This window comes from Arvicanthis niloticus, chromosome 18 (genome assembly GCF_011762505.2).
Source record: "Arvicanthis niloticus isolate mArvNil1 chromosome 18, mArvNil1.pat.X, whole genome shotgun sequence".
Lineage (NCBI taxonomy): Eukaryota > Metazoa > Chordata > Mammalia > Rodentia > Muridae > Arvicanthis > Arvicanthis niloticus.
Window position 1 is genome coordinate 10,619,888 of NC_047675.1, and position 21,255 is coordinate 10,641,142.

General features: G+C 44.4%; 1 protein-coding gene across 1 annotated transcript in view; it reads left to right on the forward strand.

Moving 5' to 3' along the window:
- Positions 1-21,255, forward strand: part of Rnf150 (ring finger protein 150) — a 217,111-nt gene that overhangs the window by 157,024 nt on the left and 38,832 nt on the right. Inside the window, exons 5-6 of the mRNA XM_034522697.2 lie at positions 2,494-2,590; positions 9,098-9,311. Coding sequence (XP_034378588.1) covers positions 2,494-2,590; positions 9,098-9,311 — 311 coding nt within the window. The remainder of the gene's footprint in view (positions 1-2,493; positions 2,591-9,097; positions 9,312-21,255) is intronic.

Below are 21,255 nucleotides of genomic sequence, written 5' to 3' on the forward strand. Positions count from 1 at the left end.
GCTGGGGAGGGACTCACAAAGGAACAGACCCAATGGGAGAGACACAGCAAGACGGGGAGACCAAGGGGGACATAAAGGAAAGAGATGGAGGCAGATTTCAAGGATTTGGACTGCCTGGGTGTAGTACTTACTAGCAGGTCTGAAGTTGCTCTCCAGGGCAGCCCTTGAGCTGCACACTTTTGGGCAGGAGCTGATGCTTCAGGTTCCAAGGAAGGATATCATCTCTTGGAAGACTTAGCGTTGCTGAGACCCTTCGAGTGCTTGCATAAGATCCACCTAGATAAGAAGATTATCTACCCACATCTTCATACCAATTACTGGATTGGTGTTGATTGAACAGCCAGGTGGCATAGCATTGCTGTGGAGAGACATGTGATGGATGATACTGTGAGAAGTAACTAGTGGCTCCCCATGGAGACTAGAGACGGGCCTTCCATGCTTGAGTGACGGATCCCCCATTTCAAAGATAGTTGAGGACATAAAGCAACTTGTCGAAGTGTGGAGACAGGCTAACAGCTGTTCCTGCTGCCTTGGGTCTCCCACATATGTGCAAAAACACGTGACAGCTCTGCCACTCAGGAATAGTCAAAGGGACCAAAAGGGCTGGCTTCTCCCAGGAGCAACACAAGATAGTTAACAGGTTTAGACCCCCAGTATGGATTCTGAACCTGAGGAGGTCAGCATTGCTTTGGAAGAGGGGCAAGGAGCATCTTCATCCAACTTGGGTACCGACAGCTCCTCTACTGGCAGTGGAACCTATAGGGAGCTCTTTCTTTCTCCTGGTGCTGTGGTGAAACTGGCCAGCTTCCCAGCACAGGGTGTTCTAAGAGCCACTTGGCTTTCACTCCTCATTCTGCCAAGAATGTTTATCTTCTCTCCCCTTCATGCACAGGGTGGCTACCACTCATCTCCCAGCCCCACCATATCCTCAGATTTCCTTGTACCTAAATTCTGCTCAGTCTTGCAGTTGGAAGCCCCACCTCCAAACTCTGTGTGCTCATCTAATACTTTTCAACAAGTAATCTACTTACATTTGGTTTTATTTTAGACATTTATTTTATCAGCCTCTGTCTTAGAAGAAGAGCCAGGTCACTGACATCCTCAGAGCTCATTCTAAGTGTTGAACACAAATGTCATCATATACCCTCAGGAAAACAGTGAATGCATGAAATCAAGTTTCCAAGCAATGCATCCACAGGGTGTCCTGAGCTGGAAATAGAACTGTGTGACCCCGGTACTGCTCCTGTGTTTCTAAGCCCCAATCTGCATCTTCCAAGGTTTTGGTTTTGGTGATATGCATGTTCATGTATGTGTGAGTGACATGGAAGTCAATCACTGTTGTCATGCCTCAGGAGCTAGATATACCTTGTGTTGTAAGACAAGATTTCGCACTGAGATCTGGGCATTTTTTTTTTTTTTTTAGGTTAAGCTGGCTGGCCAGGGAACCCTAGTGATGCAGCTGTTTCTGCCCCACCAGTGAATCTCAGGGTGGCAAGCACAGGCTACCACGCCTGGCTTTTTACATATGCCCAGGGAATCCAACTTGGATCACCTGGCTTGTACAGCAAAAACATCATCAACTGAGCTCTCTCAGTCCTAGTCCTATCCCCTCAATCGTCCTTGGAATCTGAGTTCTTCTGCATGAACCTCTACACCACTTTTTTATGGAACTGAAAAGATCCAGACAGGGATAGAGTGTTCTAAACAAGCCTCCCCACAAAAAAAAAAAAAAAAAAAAAAAAAAAACCAGAAAGTTCTAGCTGTTCTTGATCCAAGGAGTAAGTGCTAACATCTTCTGCTCATAGGGAGTCTTTGGAGTGAGCAAGCTTCTGATGCACAGGCTGAAACAGGCTGGCATTCAGATCAGACACTGTCTTCATAGGAGGCTTCCCCTGCCAGGTTGACAAGGCATTACAGAAATTGGCACTTGAGACTGGCAATGCAGTTGAACACAGCCCTGTAGAGACAGTTATGTCACCCACATAAAACCACAGTCCCTATCTGTCCTCTGACTTGACAACTGAGAAGACACCAGAACAGCTTAAAATGTCCTTTGTGTTAGTAAATGTTCCCAGAAGTTCCTCTGCCATTCTGTGTTTGACTTTCAAATACAAGTGGGAATCAGCATTAGCTTTAAAGATATCTTCTGACTGTGGCAAAGAAACTTTGGGATGGGGCACAAGTCTTTACAAGTCATCCTACAGGAGACTTTCCCCCTTGCGTTCTTGCCAATGAAGAAGGAGAGGTCTCTGGTTTTACACCCTTCACCATTTTTTAAAATAAACAAACCTTGGGAGAGTCGGTTGTAAACCTTGTGGGACACTCTTGCGATCCAGGCAGATTTGAGGCCAGTTCGCACAAGAGAATACTTTGGGGCAGGAGTCCTAACTCTGCCATTTATCAGTTGTGGGACCTTGGACGAGTCAATGAGTTTTAGCCATCTAGGGATTACCTCAGTTACCACTGCTCTAAGACATATGGTTCTCATTCCAGGCATCTTTTCCACAAATCCTGCGTTGACCCCTGGCTTCTAGACCATCGCACCTGCCCCATGTGCAAGATGAACATTCTTAAGGCCCTAGGGATCCCGGTAAGCACAGTCTATAGCCTTGTCCTGTCTGTCTTTTCCCATTGCCTCCAAAACAGGAAGAAAGACTCTTACCTGGATTTTCCACATCCCCTCTTTGCTATCATCCAACGAACTCTGTGTTTGAACACCCATCCCCTCACCTTTGCTCACTCTGATCACACCATACCTGCCATTTGTCTGTGGGTCAAGGAAGGTACCACTTGCACGGCTTAGAGGCATCTCTTCAGGGCTGGGTGAGAGGTACAGGGAGTCACCCAAACACCAAGAGCCTCTTTGGTCACCATACCTGAATGTCCTCAAGGAGATCTACATGCCTCAGTTTGGGTGCTTGCTGCCTCTTGATCACCAAGCGTTCTGGAGAAGCTTTTCCTCCCCGTTTCCTCCTACCACCACCATCACCCCTATCCAATGTGAGGAGAGGACTAAGACCAAGACCACAACTCAAAGCATCTGCTAAACTCACATCTCTGGAGACTTTGAGCAAAGAGGAATTCAGAGCCACTTAGATCCAACCCTGCCATCAAGCTGCTTCTCAAAGCCATGTGTTTTCTGACATTTAGTGACTCTCCAGAGGGTCAGAATCCTGCCAGCTGGCTTGATGCTCCAGGGAAAGCCTTTCCCAGGATTATATCAAGTGAACACCAGCTGCTGGGTGTCATCCTCTCTGGGTCTATGAGGACAGGAAACAATCCAGGCCATCAAATTCAAGACGTTCACAGGGAGACGAGAAGAAACACAGGCCCTGACTAAAAAGAACCTCCTAACCACCGACCACAGAAACCAGCTTAAGCGCGCCTGCCCCTCCCCAACCTTGTTACCACCTGTCTGTTGCTACTCCTATTGACAAAGAATAAAGAGAATGGTAATAGTTCAGGAAGTCACTAAAGAATAAGGGCCAGATCAAATATCGAAGTGCTCTTGCATGCCAAATGGCTAATTAGGACTATCAGAGGGCTCTGTTGGACATTGTCCCCAACCTGCTTTGGCTGGCTTGGCTGCCCTGTGCCAGCTGCCTCAATGGCAGTTGATCCACCAACCACAAAGCCACTCAAGACACTGGAGCTTTGAGGTAGATTTTATTCACAGTGTACTACATTTTCAGAGCAGAGTTGTGCATGCACAGTGCACACATGGATGTGGACCATGAGAGGAAGTTCATGTCCACCACATACCCGTGACTGTGCCTTTCATGTTTATGGCTGTAACTGGTTATTTTAAGGAAGAAGGAAAGTGCGTACACATTTTCTTGCAAGCAGTAATGCTTGCATGAATGCATGGATACATTTGCTTGTATATGTGTATGCAACTGTGCATGTGTGTGTATTATTGCATGTGACATTGTGTGCTTTATGGGTCTTGATTGGGTTTGTCTTCTCTGCCAGTTAAAGAATCGAAAGGCTGGAAATATTTGATGCACAAAAGCTTGCAGCAGAGAAATCTCGAGCAGCACAGACAGAATCGGCTGCTGATTAAAGGCATTTATGGAGAAAAGAACACCTTGCGCAGCAGAGGGGAGACTCTGAAAAGCAAACATCTAGTCTCTTCCAGAGGGTTGGGGGTTTTAAGGCTCCTGAAGAGTCTTCCTCCCCTACTTTAGGGTTGGTCCGTTTAAAGACAGGTTGATTGGTCCACAACTGTTGTGTGATAATGTACTGAACTGGCCAGTCCATCAATAGAGCTGATGGGAAACAAAAGCCAGCAGGAAGATGCTGCAGGAAAAGCCTCTCCCAAGATTGTACCAACACCACAAGTGGTAGCTGGTGAGACATCATATTCTGGGTATTGTCCTCTCTGGGCTGATGAGGACAAGAAACAAGCCAGGCCACCAAATCCATGGAAGTACTCAGAGAAAACACAGAAGGAAGAAGCTGGCCATCTTGGAGATTTACAGTTTTTTACCTAGCCATGCCACTTCTCCTTAGCTGTCTGCCTACAGGGGAATCTATCTAACTCTAGTCTCTTACTTGCATGCATACATGCATGTGCTCTCATGAACATGTGTATGTGTGCCCTTATGTGCATGCATGTTTGGCCTGCACGTATATGAGTGTATACTGATATGCATTATGTTATCCCATGTGTGCATTGTTGACATGTATGTGCTCATACATGTGTACTTACATAAGTGTGTTGTATACTTGCATATATGCATACGTGTATCATTCCAGAATCCCTGTGACTTTGCCTCTGTGTCAGCCCTGGTCTCTTTGGTCAGGACAAGCATAAAAAAAAAAAAAAACCTTGCTCTATACTTAAAATTTATGCTGAATATTTGATTCCAGATTCCCCCCCCCCATAAAAGTATAATTTCTCCAGAAGCTACTTCTTATTGGATTCCAAATATTGATGTTAATTATTTCTAAAATAGAAATACTGAGTAGCCTTTTGGCTTACTTCCAAACTAAATAACGTTTTAATTGTTAGCAGTTGAACACTCTGGCTGAAAGTCCGATGCCTAACAACAAGTCTGTTAGATTTGACTTAACATACTCAACTCCCAGAAAAAATAAACATCGGTAGCATCTTTGGCTTTGCCAAGGATAAGCCAGCTGAAGAACATGACACATCCACACTCAGCCCACAGAACAGAATGTCCCTGTGAAGAATGAGGCACGTGCACTGTGCGGCTACTGGAGAAGCATTAAGGCTTGTGGCTGGTTCCCTGGGTTCTCTTTTGTACTGGTGAAGACAGATTCAGGATCTGGCAGGAAATCAGGGTTCCATCACACAGTTATCAGAGCCCTGCCTAAAGTGCACCAATGCAGTCGTTTGTTTCATTCTTAGACGTTGCACACGACTAAACCACCACAAAGCTATGTGGCTCAGGAAACATTTCTTACACCAACACTTCTTTAAGACAGTTTAAGGAAATGGTGTTAATTTTTCCCTATATTCTAAATTAGTTTATTTTAGCTTAGTCTAGTCTAGTCTTGTCTTCTTCAGACAGATTCTCCCTAGATAACTCAGACTGGTCTTAAAGTTGTGATCCTCCTGCCTCAGACTCTCAAGGATCCCTGGGACTACAGGTATGCACTGCCATTACTACACTAGGGATTTCTTATTTAAGGACCATGGGGAGGAACCCATCTCTGCACACTGATGCCTGTCAGTCGTTCACCTCTGTAGCCTTGACTATGCTGAGTACTTTTGAAGAACTAGAGCCCTTCAGAGTATTGATGTTATCAGTCACAAAATCATATTTATGGATTACACCCAACTCTCCTCGGAAGAGTATCAACTCCTAAATGACTTAGTTGTGGTTTTAGCTCATTTGACTGTTCAAATCCAGGTGGTTTAGGTATACTATATTTTTTTATATTTTTGTTATTTTTAGCTCAGTGCATATGTAGCTGCAGTGGTAGTCAATAAATATACAAATATACAGCTCTTGGGTCAAAACCCAAGAGCTGGAGACAACATTGTACATTGTACTTTCCCCACAATGGGCTAAACAATGAGAACACATCTCATGACAGATGAAATCCTCATAGCAATGCATATTTTTTAATAACATTTTGTCAAAAATATCATAGGGAGAAGGAAGAATTTTTTATTTTATTTTTTAATTTCTAAGAACTTCATACACTTTTAGAGTGAACTACAATGGAAGGGTTTGGTATTATCAGAAGTTTTCTATCTTTGGACTACATGGTTGTGCTTTATCTACAGATCTGGTACAGGTCTCCCTTACAGAACAGTAGTTTTCCTGAATCCTCTTCCCAGATGTTATAGGATCCAGATTTTAGAGGCCTGGAAACAACTCCTACATCATTGTTCTCCAGATGTGAATAGGATTCTAACCACCATTGAGCAGAAAGCCCTATGGCTAATATAGTCACATGCTTCTAATTGTTGGCCACTGATTTATTGGAGGAAGCTTCCCATGCTACCTTAATTTCAGTGCCTAGACAGCTGGTTAGCAGCTAGCCTTGGGTATGGTCTTTAAACAGTATGATTATGGCTTTTTTTTCAAGATGTAGAAAATGTTCTGGTTATCTATGTAGACTGAATGTAAATTGAGAGGTTCTAGAAGGTTGATTTGTTACCTGTTACTTCCAAGCCAAGGCTGTCAAACCTGCTACCGTTGATCCATCCACTATCTCTGCTCCCTCTTCTCTGAAAAACAGAGCAGAGTTTCTCCCAACCCACAAAGTAGGAACTTTGTTAAAAAAAAAAAATACACTGTACCAAAGCTGGGGCATAGAGAACCATGAATGTCACAAACAGGGTCACAGTTTCAAAGCACACACAAGCCGTTTTTGCATACTCATCGGGGCTGTTTGAGTTTGTGAGAGTGATTAGTGCTCCTAGTGAAATCTCTTCCGCCCAACGCCCTGCCCTTAAGTGTTTTGTTTAATAACCACCTCTGTATAGCATGTCTCAGTTTTGCACAGAACTTTATAGTTCTTAAAGTATTTTCTCAAACCCTTCTGTCTTTTGTCTTTGATGCTGGCAAGATTCTAATATGCCCAAGTTTTGAGAACAGAAATCTGAGAAGCACATAAAATAACCAAATCGATATTTACCGAGCATTTAATTGTGGCATGATGTGGAAGCCCGGGAAGCAAAACCAAGATGATGTGGGCGTTGCCCATCGGGATGCTTGCGAGTGTTGCTTGAGAACAACATGTTGACAAATGACCCCCAAAGCACATGAGGCACCACAGGATCAAAGACCTGGGAGGAAGCCCTCCTTAGAACCAGTGACACTGGGGGGTTAAGAGAGATTCGCAATCACCAGGGATCAGTTTGAAACCTTAGGATGGAAACAGGAAGATGGTAGGCGAATATCATCTGAGCAAAGGGACAGTATAAAATAAAACACTGAGTGACGGGAACATGTGTGTGCTTTCTTTCCAAAGGCTGATGGTGAGGCCAGAGTAAGAAGCTGGGCTGGGCTGGACTGAGCTGGGCTGGGCTGGGCTGGGCTGGGCTGGGCTGGGCTGGGCTGGGCTGGGCTGGGCTGGGCTGGGCTGGGCTGGGCTGGGCTGGGCTGGGCTGGGCTGGGCTGGGCTGTACGATGTGTTTTGTCATGCCCACTCATATACCCTGTTCCTGGCACAGAGAGAAGACTCGTGTCTCTTTTGTGGTCGTTTTGCTGTGGCTGTGATCATGGTAGAGGTGGCTGTTGATGGTGTTGTTGCTGTAGATGTTGTTGTTGATATTCCTGTTGTGGTGGTTGATGTTGTGTCTATTGATGTTATTGTTTATGTAGCTGTAGGTGTCGGGCTTGTTAAGGATGATGTGGTTCTTGCCGTCGATGTAGTGGTTGTTGAAGTTGTGGTTGATGTATTTGTTGATGTTGTAGGTGCTGTGATCATTGATGTTGTTACATGAGAGCCTCAGGTGAGAGAGCATAAAGGAGAAAAGAAACCAGCTGGAGATAGAGAGGCTGAGAGTGGGGAGAAATAGTTATAGGAATGGCTGTTACCGTTCGAAATCAAAATCAATACATTTAGTGAACAGTGAATTGGTCATTCTATAAGCTACCTTCTGACAAGCTGAGTGTTGATACATTGGCTCACTTTGACAGAGATACCAAAAGCCAAGGCACAAGAGAACACAGAAGAGACATAAGCTGGCTTTCAGAAACTGTGGGATGGTCGCAGCTCCCAAATGACAGTTGCAAGTGAAAGTGTGGTCCACAAGAGACAACCCACACACAGCACTGCAGATCTCCTCTGTGTTTAGCACATGCCCATGACTTACAAGGCTCTGCTTTTAATAATCTGTGACTATAGCGTTGTCACTGTGGTGCTCATTCAAGGCAAACCTGGGATGCTCTTCACTTGGGCATGGATGTCATTCTCTGCAGACTCTGAGGCAAGACATCATGGAATTATTCTCCTTCATGACAAAGAAGTCAGCACACAAAACAAACAAACTAACAGACAGCAAAAGCTACATAGCAAGTTACAGACAGCCAAGGCTACACGTTGAAGGCAGGAGCCTCTAACAAGAGACTGGCTTACATTTTTTAAACACAGCCTCACCGTGTGTGTGTGTGTGTGTGTGTGTGTGTGTGTGTGTGTGTGTGTGTGTGTGTGTGTGTATTTACTGTATAATTCCAGTGAGTAAGATTCTTCTCCGGCCTACTTTCATATCATGTTTGTAAACAATGCATGAGACTGACGATAATTAGCAGGCTGCCAGCTCCATCCTGTGTGGAAGAATAAACTCTATATAAGAGAAAGTCCTAGTTTTATCATTATAAACAAAGATCATGCATTCCTCCTAACTAGTTGTTTAAATATAGAGATTTCAAAACACTTAAATTTAAACCCTTATTCGTATATCTGAAAGAAACCCTTGAAAAGGAATTTAAGAAGATCTTTTCATGACAATGAAACTACGTATAAACTCTTTTAAAATAAAGTGGCTGAAAAACAAAACAATAAAACAATGGGCTTAATTTTACATTCAGACAAAGTACTTAGATAAAATGTAGGCATTACATCTCTATAATGAAGATGTGTTCTAAGATGGATCCTTCTCTGTTCCCTTCAGCCCAATGCTGACTGCATGGATGACTTGCCCATTGATTTTGAAGGCTCTCTAGGAGGTCCACCAACCAATCAGATCACAGGAGCCAGTGACACAACTGTCAATGAAAGCTCAGTCACTCTGGACCCTGCTGTGAGGACAGTGGGGGCCCTGCAGGTGGTCCAGGACCCAGACCCTGCTCCTCAGGAGGGAGAAGCCATCTTTACAACAACTAACAGTAAGTACTATGTTTCAAGGGACCATCACCAACAAAGATATTGCTGCACAAGCATTGGAGAACAAATAAAGAATATGGTTGTGTGGGGGTTGGTATTGTCAACTTGACAGAATTTACAAATTACCTAAGAGACAAGCCTGTAGGCAAGCCTTAAAGGACTGTCTAGATTAGGTTTGTCTCTGGGCATGCCTGTTAAACACTGTCTACATTAAGTTAATTGGTGTGGGAAGACCCTTTAACTTTGGGTGGCATTGTGCCATGGGTTTGGGTCTTAGACTAAATAAAAAGGAAGCAGAGAGCCGAACATTATCATTCATCGCTCTCTGCTTCCTGATTGCTGATGCAATGCAAACAGATGCCTAAACTTTCTGCCACCATACCTTCCCTGAAGCAAAAGAAGGGCAGCCAGCCTTCCGACATCAGAGGGCAGGTAAGAGAAACGAGTGGCTGGCTGAGATACAGCCTCCATCCACATTGTTTGTGGGAGGGCCCTTGAACCTTGTGAATATGGCTGTATCAACAGAAGCCGGGTCTGATCTGGGTGCAGGTTCCCATTGCTAGGGGACTCACTTGTACATGGCACATCTTTATTTTAGTGATTTTACTTTATTTCGTTAAGAGACAGGATCCTATTATGTTGCCTATGCTAGCCTCAAGTATCTGAGATCTCGAATATCAATCCATGGATCTCCAGGGTAGCTCGGACTGCAAGTGTGTGCTAATGTTTCGGACATCCCTTAAGATGGGCATTTTAGATGCGCCCTGGCTAGCCTAGTCCCCTTCTCCTACATACATGGTTACTAAGTTCTGTGCTGTTGCTGGTGGTTGTCATAGAAATATTTGAATGTCTGTATGAGCACCGGGTTCGAAGCTAAAATCTAAAGTACCTACTATTTAGTCAAATATAGTAAGAGATAAAAGCCTTAGGAGTTCTAAGAAAATCAGCATACAAATTAACTGAGTTAGGTTTAAAGTGAGAAGAGTGGGTGGATGGTGTAGTTTTAAATAAAGTGTGTTTCTTCTCCTGAGAGAAACAACATGTTCACTATGGAAAGGTAGAAAAGCAAACTGAATAATCATCTTGGGTTTTTTTTCCATTGAAGTCAAGCTTCTTTTTTACAGATTTGTAACTCTCATACTAAGATATAAAGACTGGTATTTTTTTCTGATTAACTATAAAATCTAAACTATTGGAAGACTGAAAGATGAAGGAATCTTTCAAAGAGACCTGAGGTGGGATACCACAATCCAGAAATGGTCACTTTTATTAATATGTTCTATGTTCTATTTATATTTATTTTTTTTGTGGTGGAGTGTGTTTGTGTGTCATAGTGCACATGTGGAGGTCACAAGGGAGTAGGCCAGAGTTAACTCTTTCCTTTTACCATGTGGGTTCTGGGGATCAAATGCAGGCTGTCAGGCATAGCAGCAAGCCCTCCTCTTCCAGGTGAGCCTTGACACGAGCCCATTGTGTTCATAGGACTTCCACAGAAGAACAGGGAATCGTAGTGTTGTACATCATGCCGGCAGCATCCATTTATTTTTTTGAAAAAAAGAAGAGTTATAACTTCAAAAACGTGATTTTTCTGGGTGTAAAGACCTCATACTGATGCACTGAGCACACTGGACACTTGAGATCCCTTACAGGCTGATCTGATCCCCCTATTTCACAACACCGTCACAAACTGATGTCATGGCGGCCATGTGACTTGTCTAATACCATAGTACAAAAATGTCAGTGGGTAATGCTCACTTGAATAATACATGTTATTGAACCAAATGTATCCAAAATACTTTATATTCTTTTTTTGTAATTGATCTTCAGAATGTGGGGTGTAGTCCTCGCTTCCCATGTGTTTGCATTTAGGACAGCCAGGTTAGAAGTGCTCAGTAGTCCTGTGTGAGGAGGGGCTTAGCATGCTGCAGGATGTAAACAAAACCCCCAGTAATGTGAAAGAGGGACCTCCAAGGTTTGTTGTTCGTGTTTGTGTTTATTTGTTTGCTTTGTGAGGTTGTTGGTTGGTCGGTTGGCCGGTTTTCTGTGTAGTCCTGGCTGTCATGGAACTCTGCTCTGTAGACCAGGGTGGCCTTGAACTCAGAGAGGCCTTTGCCTCCAAAGTGCTGGGATTAAATGCATGAGTCACTGCTACCAGGTGTTGTTTTTATTTTTAATCACAATAAGCTTCTAATTTTTGCTATAAGAAAACTACAGGCCAGCGGAGTGAACGTCTGACCCAGGCTACAGTAAGTTTTCCCTGCAGTATGCAAGTGGGGTCTCATGGGTTTTCTATTATTGGAAACTTGCTGTTACCATCAAACAAATGGGCACTAACAGACTTAAGGAAGAACACAGAAAGGTCTGACAGAACATCACCAGCAGTCCAAAAACATGGAAGCCACTGGCAAATTTTTAAAGCCTGTAAGAAGAACAAAAATAAAAAGTGAATCATTCTTCTTGCAATAGACAATTGTTCGATTGACCAAAGACAACATGTCAACTATTGGACTCCTTAATTTGAAAAACTGTTGCATGCTTCGCACAGACCTCAGTTAAGGCCAGGTGACAAATGAAAAAGCACTTATATTTAATATGGTTAAATATCACTCAAAATGGAATAGATATAAACACACTGTGGGCTAAAATCCATCCAAAACAAAATAGAAAGTTATAGTCTGTAGCCATGTGATCCATAACCCTCAAGCTTTTTGAGTAAAATAGAATTGGAATGGGCAGGTCAAAGTAGGCCATTGTTAGATGTCTAATGAATGCCTTGCAGGAAAAGCGTTTAATGTAGGCTTGAAGCAGGGACCTTCTGTTCACAATGGGAGGGGCAAATGCCAGGTTTCAGAAGCAAGCTTCAGGGAAAGGCGAGTTGAAGGCTGAGTGGGGAAAGGAGCAGGCCTATGTCTGAAGACTAACGGGCAGTGTGAATGTGCTAGAGAGTCATTTCTCAGCATAGAAACTGACTGCTGCCTGCAAAATATTCTCCTAGGCCATCTCCTTCTGATTTGCTTTATTTATTTGGATTTAACAGAAATGGGTAAACAAAATGACACAATAGATGCCTTAAGGGGAAAATTCTCCGTACAGATTTTCGAGTTTTCTAGTGCCTTCTTCAAACAAATCAGTAAGTGAGCAAGCACAACCCTGCTGCTAAATGCATGCTGATTGCAGTTCTCCTAACACTAGTCTCCTCAGCTCCTTGATTCTGTCTGACAATTTGGGCTCAGTGCAGAGTGCTTGCTTCATGCTTGGGGTTCAGTGTAGGGGGCCATGGGTGTGGCCCCAACTTCAATCGCTAGAACAACAAGCAAAAGAAATCGGATGGGGACATACTGCTATCAATCACAAGCAAACAGTCAAATGGAGACCTTGGTATCAAACTATACTCTCTGCCCTTACACCCGCACAAATCAGAGAATTACAGAATTTAAAGAGCTAGTAGCAGTTAACACATCCATAGCAACAGGCCCCCAGCCAGCACCCTTTGAAGCCTATTTCATACCATTGCTCTCAACAGTCTTGTGAGGTAAATGTTACTCTTATCTTTCCTTCGCTGATTCGAATGTAGAGATCCTGAGAGACGAATGGAATTGACCAATGTTCATACACTTGTATCTGGAATTCAAACCAAGCTACCGGCTCTTTGCATACACTCAGATGACATACAGGGTGGAGACGGGGAACGCACCCTGGCAGGCTCACTTCCCGTTTTTGTAGAGTTACTCACCTCTTGCCACTTCAGATATCCTAAAAGTTCCAATCTTAGCTCAGCTGCATTGGCATTGTCCTTCCTACCTCCCTTCCCATGCCCTCAGCGAGCAGAGCTGGTGGCTGTGCTGGGTTGTCAGCACCTAGCAGGAAAGTGTAAGCAGAATGCCAAAAGAGAAGGGGAAATCTGGCATTAAAACATTATCTTTGGCTCCCAGAAAAGGGGGAGAAAGTAAAACGAAGCATTTACAAAGTCATGAAGCGCCTAGCTTGTGACTGGGGGAGGGGAAGTTCTCCATTATCCATTCTCAGTGCTCCTGACCACCTATTTTTTGTCATTTTGACACAGCAGTCCATACCACTTTTTTCTTCTTGGCCTCATTTCCAGTCCTGTGTGCGGTTGTTCACATGCCCCTCACTGCATTCTACCTGCAGGCCTGATTGTACCAAAACCTTTGCCTCTGGTTCCCAAGCACTGGTTGCTGGTGATTGGGTTTGCTTGCACTGAGGGAACAGGGTGTCTTAGGAACAAAGGGAAACACAGGTAAACAATCATTCCCATGTGTTTGGAGACTCCAGAGAGGAGCTAGAGAATGAGGGCAACTGCCACAACTTTCCAAATCCCTCCACTCCACTTGTCATCTCCTCAGGAAATTCTGAAACCTTCCTTTTAGTTTCCAAAGGCTTGTTGACTCCACAATCTGCTTCCTTCCTTCCCCTTTGAACCACTCCAAAAGCCTGTGAGAATGATGTGCTTCAGAAGGCTGCCTACGGATCATGATCTACTCACTGTCCTGCCTCAGCCCACCACAGCCAGCCCAAGTGGAGAAGGACAGAGATAGACAGAAACCTGTAATCTTGGATGCCCAGCACAGTCTGAGAAGCACTTGGCATGACCAGAAGTGCTATCTTTCAGACCTTACAGAAGCAATACGTGTGAGTGGGTGTGGAGACTAACAGAACTTAGCCAACTAAAGTAAAAGGTGAAATGGGTTTCCTCTGGAAAAATGTTCTTTGCTAACTTCCTGTCAGCCTTGGTCCATTAAATACACAGGACCCGTGACAACTTCCGGATGTATTTTTATTTCTGTTTTACTGATGAATTAAGTATATGACTTGAGTAGACTGCCCCAGCCCACCCCGCCCCCGAGTGAGCATCCCAGCAGACCCACGCATGGTCTATTTGCTAACTTGACAATTAAGAGACTCAAACCCAAATCAAAAGAAAAAAAAAGTGTTTTCTTCTGTGCCCCTTCCACTCCAACTCCTGTACCCCACAAGAGACAGCTCTGTGTTGATTCCTCTCTAGGGTCTCTGCATCCTGTACACGCCAGAGTCGGTTGGTAATCAGTGTTTCTTGTGGCCTCTCGTCCTTCCAGGAGCTCCTCTGGAACAGAGTGTAAATGCAGGCACACACATGCCACTGTGTGCTTTCAGAGGCTGAAGGACATCCAATGTTTCTGGACTCCTTTTCCCTTGCTTGAGGCAGGTCTCGCTGTTAGTCGCTGCTTGTGTGACAGGCTAGCTGTCCTATGAGCTTCAGGAATTCTGTGTCTCCAACTCACAGCTTTCCATAGAAGCCTTAGGATTAATAAGGCATGCTACCATGTCCAGCTTTTTACATGAGCTCAACCTCAGGTCCTCCCTGTGCACAGCAAGTGCTTTACCCACTAAGGTATCTCCCCAGCCCTTTTCTTCTGCTTCCTTGCTGCCAACATCTTTTCAGGAGAAACTAAGACAGGGATAGTCTCACAAAAGATATGTCTGGGTGTGTCGATACTCTTTGTCTGTGAGCTGCATATTTAGCTGATGGAATCGCTCATTTAAAAAAGATGGGTGAGTCGTCTGATGGAGAATAAACATGCATACCCGTAACCCCCCGCCCTCACGTGTGTATTGTATAGACAAGCGTGTGCGCACCACTCATGCTTTTCAACCTGCACTCACAAGAGGGAAAACATTGCTCAACATAGAAACTGCAGTATTTAAAGTGACTGTGACTCATCAGCTCTAGCTACTGTCACAGGGACCAGCCTGGATCCTCCAGAGACACATGCCTCAAAATAATTATGAACAAACCTTCCAAAGAGTCTGTGCAGTGCTAAGAGGTTTTCTCTGGAATGATTTCCTATCTCTTATCCAGGGAAGAGCTCAACAGACAGCTCTCTAGGGACTTTTCACACTAAAAAAAAAAAAAAAAAAAAGTGTCTTTTTGGTATTTTTGTTGTTGTTTCTTTGTAGTAACATTCACGTCCATCTTTGACATCCCATGATTTTTTTAATGACCACCTGATGAATTACTTGTAATTATCAACACTGTAAATGTCCCAAGACCTGCTCTGACCTCAAGTTGAACATAAACACAAGAGACAGGGATATACTGTGGACTTTCCCAGGGAGGCAACCTTGAACTCTGGCATCTAGTCACTTAGAGAGTGCTGGCATGAACATCGAATTATGTTTCAGATATGCAACTATACTTCACTGCTTTTGAAAAGTAGCCGTTTTCAGGTTCTGTGTGAGTGTAAGATATGTGTGTGCTCAGAAGTAAACACATGGAAACGAAGCATTCCGTTTGCACAGGGGAGTTGCCAGTATGAGTAGCTACATCTATCTTCTTCCTGGCATTAAAACCAGAGTAGCTTCCTCCACTACAGATTAACATGCCATGAGCTGATTTCCCTCAGTGTCTATAAGATACACATTTTCCGGGCTAAGATAAGCCCTTTAATATTTGTGTATGCTCCACTGTGGCACACAAAAGAATCAATCAGCTCACCTCAGATGAGGGACCCCACGACCAGCCCCTCTCCAGGAAACCAGAAGCCACAGTGGACTACTTTTATACAAAATGATGTCTGCAGCTGGAGACTGCTCCAGACAAGTCTCCGAGTCTCTGTGTGTCAGGTTCCCTAGAGCAGCATCAGCCCTTGCTCCTCAGCTCGGTGACAGTCTCAGCAGAGGCACAGCCATGGCGTAGAGCAGAGAGCCCTGCGGCCAGCACATGCCTTAATCATCAAGTGCACCCAGATGGAGGCTGTCCAGTCCTCAATCCACGGGGTTTTCCATCACAACATTCCTCCTCAATTAAAAACACTTGCCAGCCTCAGAAAGTCCACTCAGGGCCAGACTCCCAGGGTTTTCCAGTCTTGTGTGTCTGCTGCCTCTGCCTGGGAAAATGGACAATCTGCATATTCACAAACCGTCTGAGAAAAAAATTAATCCATTTCAACCGCAGATTGCCACTTAAAGTGCTGTGCCTAGATCTGACACACGATCCACCCAGAAGAAATCTGTCCTCTGGAGAGACTGCACAGACAGATTAAACCCATCCATTGCTGGGATTTTTTTTTTTTTTTTTTTTGTCTCAGATGCTCCGAGCTGCTCATGGACAGCATCGTCTCTAATTTGATTAATTCCTCATGATGCTGCCTCACGGTTCAGCAGCTGTTACCAGCGCAAGCTGGGGACAGGGCCAAGGAGCAGAGTTGCACTTTTACAAAACTGTTACCCGAAGCAGGAAGTCAGCAGCCCTTCTGGGGCTGGCTGGAAAACATGCAGGCAGGTCCATGCTTTCTGGGTGTCCCAACAGCACGAGGTATAAACATACAAAACACAAACATACACACACACACACACACACACACACACACACACACATCACATCACATCACATCACATCACATCACATCACATTCCTGTTTGCATTTCAATTGTCAAATCATGCCAAAGTTCTGTCACTCAGAGAGTGAAGAGGCAGGGTCAGCTGAGGAGGCCTTTTGGATGAGGTAAGGATTGCCTCTAACAATTCAGAAGCTGGGGGTCCAGTAAGTCACAGAATTATAGAGGGGAAAACATCAACCGATGATGACATTCCAGGAGCTACTTACAGTAACAGATACCAAGGGAGGACTATTAGCCCCAGGCAGGAAATTGAGTCCTGGTTTGGTCTCTGGTTATTGCTGTGACCTTAGGCAAGTCATGTACCCTCTTTTCTCTTAGGCAATTACACCAACAGATGGTCCTTGAGAACATTTGCAGGCCTGTAACTCTGTTTATAGGTGGCATCTGCATCTCAGGAGGACTTTGACCCTCACTTGCCATCTCAAGAGCTTGCATCCTCACTCCCAAGATCCTCCTCCTTCTAGTACCTCTGATGCAACCCAGCAGGAGCTATGCCCTCTGTTCCCTCCAGGCCCCCCTTTTTTTTTACATCTTCAGAGGATCTCCATGGCATCCGTCATCTGTCTATCTTTGTGTAAAGTGAACAGTGGCAAAGACTGTGAGCAGAGGCAGCTGAAACTGCAGCACAGTTGCCCTTGGTACAAGCTGCAGCCTGGGCTCTTTCTAGGAGCCTCTGCTTACAGGAAAGTTTTGCTTTTATGACCCAAATACCAATAGAGTTTTTGCTATACAGTTAGATTCAATACATACTGAATGTATGCATATATGTAAAGGGGGTTGGGTGGGTAGATAAATAGGTAGATAATAAATGGATGATAGATATAGATGATTGATGGATGGATGGATGGATGATGGGTGGATGGATGGATGGATGGATGATGGGTGGATGGATGGATGGATGGATGATGGGTGGATGGATGGATGGATGGATGATGTGTGGATAGATGGATGGATGGATGATGTGTGGATGGATGATGTGTGGATGGATGGATGGATGATGTGTGGCTAGATGGATGGATAGATGAATGATGTGTGGATGGATGGATGGATGGATGGATGGATGATGTGTGGATGGATGGATGATGTGTGGATGGATGGATGATGTGTGGATAGATGTATGGATGGATGATGGATGGATGGATGATGTGTGGATGGATGATGGATGGATGATGTGTGGATGGATGGATGGATGGATGATGTGTGGATGGATGGATGGATGGATGGATGGATGATGTGTGGATGGATGGATGATGTGTGGATAGATGTATGGATGGATGATGTATGGATGGATGATGTGTGGATGGATGTATGGATGGATGATGTGTGGATGGATGGATGAATGGATGATGTGTAGATGGATGGATGGATGATGTGTGGATGGATGGATGGATGGATGGATGGATGGTGTGTGAATGGATAGATGGATGGATGATGTGTGGATGGATGGATGATGTGTGGATGAATGGATAGATGGATGGTGTGTGAATGGATAGATGGATGGATGATGTGTGGATGGATGGATGATGTGTGGATGAATGGATAGATGATGGATGGATGGATGATGGATGGATGGATGATGTGTGGATGGATGGATGAATGGATGGATGGATGGATACAGTAAATTTGTTGGGTTTTTTGTTGTTGTTTTTAAGTTAGGGTTTCTCTTTGTGTATCCCTATCTGTCCTGCAACTTGCTCACAGGCTGGCCTTGAACTCACAGAAATCTTCCTGCCTCTGTCTCTTAACTGCTGAAATTAAAGGCTTGTACCAGCACTACCTGGATATAGTGAACTTAATATAACCAACAATAGTAGTCAAAGATGAGGGAGATTGTATTATGGTACATACAATGTATTTTGCCTCTAGTCAACAATTAAATATGTCGCCTGAGGGCGCTCAAGCCAGAGCTCATATCCCTATATCTAAGTCCTGTGCAATAACACTGTGACCCTATTTGTCATGGGACAGAGGTATACAATGATAAACTAGTCCCAAGTCATAAGCAAGGAGGAGGGTGACTAATGCCTTGTGAAAATGGACTAGTGATTTATTATTTATAGTCATTGATGAGATGCATGCTGCATGGCAGAGATGGGGGTAAAAGCAGCAGTGAGAGATGAAGGAGTAGGGGAATTGCCCTGGAGAAAGGCTCCTAACTGTGCATAAATTTCTGCAAGAACCTTAGAAATGTCATGAAACCAAACACTCAGAAACCACTTCATGAAGCTCTTTGGTCTTGTTTGGAATTGTCAACATGACTTTTAATGCTTCATGTTGATCCAGAAATTTATCGAGAATGAAGATAACCCCACCAAGAAATAATTTGCCATTGCATTAACTTCATGACTTTTGTTTTTGGTGGTGGTGGTGGTGATGGTGTGTGTACATGTTTGTGCACATGTGTGCATGTATGTCCATGTACATGTGTGTGTGTGGTGCATGCACATGTGTGTGTAAATGTGTGTGTGTGTGGATGTGTGTGTGTGGATGTGTGTATGTGGATGTGTGTGTGGTGTGTGCGTGTGGTGTGTGTGGTGCATGCACACGTGTGTGTGGATGTGTGTATGTGGTGTGTGTGTGGTGTGTGTGGTGCATGCACATGTGTGTGTGGGTGTGTGTGTGGTGTGGGTGTGTGTGTGGTGCATGCACACGTGTGTGTGGATGTGTGTATGTGGTGTGTGTGTGGTGCATGCACATGTGTGTGTGGATGTGTGTATGTGGTGTGTGTGTGTGTGGTGTGTGTGTGTGTGTGTGGTGTGTGTATGTGTGGTGCATGCACATGTTTGTGTGGATGTGTGTGTGTGGTGTGTGTGGTATGTGTGTGTGTGTGGTGCATGCACATGTGTGTGGATGTGTGTGTGTGGTGTGTGTGTGTGGTACATGCACATGTGTGTGGTGTGTGTGTGTAGTGTGTGTGTGTGGTGTGTGTGTAGTGTGTGTGGTCATGCACATGTGTGTGTGGATGTGTGTGTGTGGTGTGTGTGTGTGGTACATGCACATGTATGTGTGGATGTGTGTATGTGGTGTGTGTGTGGTGTGTGGTGTGTGTGTGTGGTGCATGCACATGTGTGTGTGTGGATGTGTGTGTGAGTGTGATGTGTGTGGTGTGTGTGTGTGTGGTGCATGCACATGTGTTGTGTGGATGTGTGTGTGTGATGTGTGTGTGGTGTGTGTGTGTGTGTGTGGTGCATGCACATGTGTGTGTGGTGTGTGTGTGGTGCATGCACACGGGTATGTGGATGTGGAGGATAACTGATGTCCTACTCCATCAGTCTTTGACCTGACTTCTTCCCTTGATAAAGAATCTCTCACTGAACTTGGAGCTAGACTGGGAGTCACCAAGTCTCAATCATCCTCCTGTCCCCACCTCTCAAAGAGCTGGGATAACGGGCAGGGCCAGGGCCACACCCAGGTTTTTATGTGGGTGTTGGAGATTAAAACCCAGATCTGTATGATTGCATATCAAGCACTCTTACTCACTGAGCCATCATCTCCTCCAGCCCTGAAATCTCCTGATAGACTATTCATGTTTCCCCAAGGCCTAATAGCTGTAATCTAGATTCTAAACTGTTTGCTTGTGGGGTTTGGGAACTGACGTCACCCCGTCCTTCTCAGAATTGCATTCACTCTAGAGAGACTGGCAGCCGTGCTTGTAATGACTTATCTTTTCACTAATTGATCATGGATGACTACGGAGACATTAACTACAGTCCTTAGAGCATGAGGTCATTTAAAATACCTCCTTCCTTGAAGCATCACCTGCAGTGAAACCTCTCGGATCATCAGAGTTATCATTGCTCAGCCCACCAATCAATCAGAGGCCCATTAGAGTCGGTTTCTAGGTTTTCCAGGAGGCCCTCTCCATGCAGAGCTCTTTATATGACTTGAGTAGCCAAAATCTGAAAGGCTTGGGATCCACGTGTTCTGGATTTCAGATTTTTTTATTCAGATTTTGGAAGACTGTTTGCATATACATAAAATGGTATCTTTGGAAAAGGACCCACGTCTAACCATGAAATTACCTTTATGGTTTTTATTTGTTGCATTCCCACAGAGCCTAGCACGTTTTCAATGTGCCTGCATATGGCTTGTCAGATGTGGAAGTTTCTGCCTAAAGAATTATGCATGCACTGAGAAAACTACAGGCATCTTGCATTTCATATCTGGGGCAAAGTGGCGTTCAGACATATTTGATACATAAGTGCTCAGCCCGTAACCTCAGGTAGTTCTTTGAGCACACTGACCTAGAACAGCTAATTTATCGACTCACCAGGCAGTTCAAATCTGCCAGGTCTTGTTCTTTGCTGTAATAATCTGGATTTCAGAGAACAAACTCAAAAAAGAAAAGTTAAAAATGCCCACTGACATACATCTGCCATTTAGAGCAAACAATCTCACAGAGACATGTAGAAGAAACAATGAGACCAATAAAAATGTCTGATTCACTGGATTCCTCTGTGGTGGTCCTTACTGAAATTTCTGCCTTCCTTTGGGATGAGAAAATTGCAAGGAACACTTCTAGAGAAAAGAAATCTATCATGCTCTAAC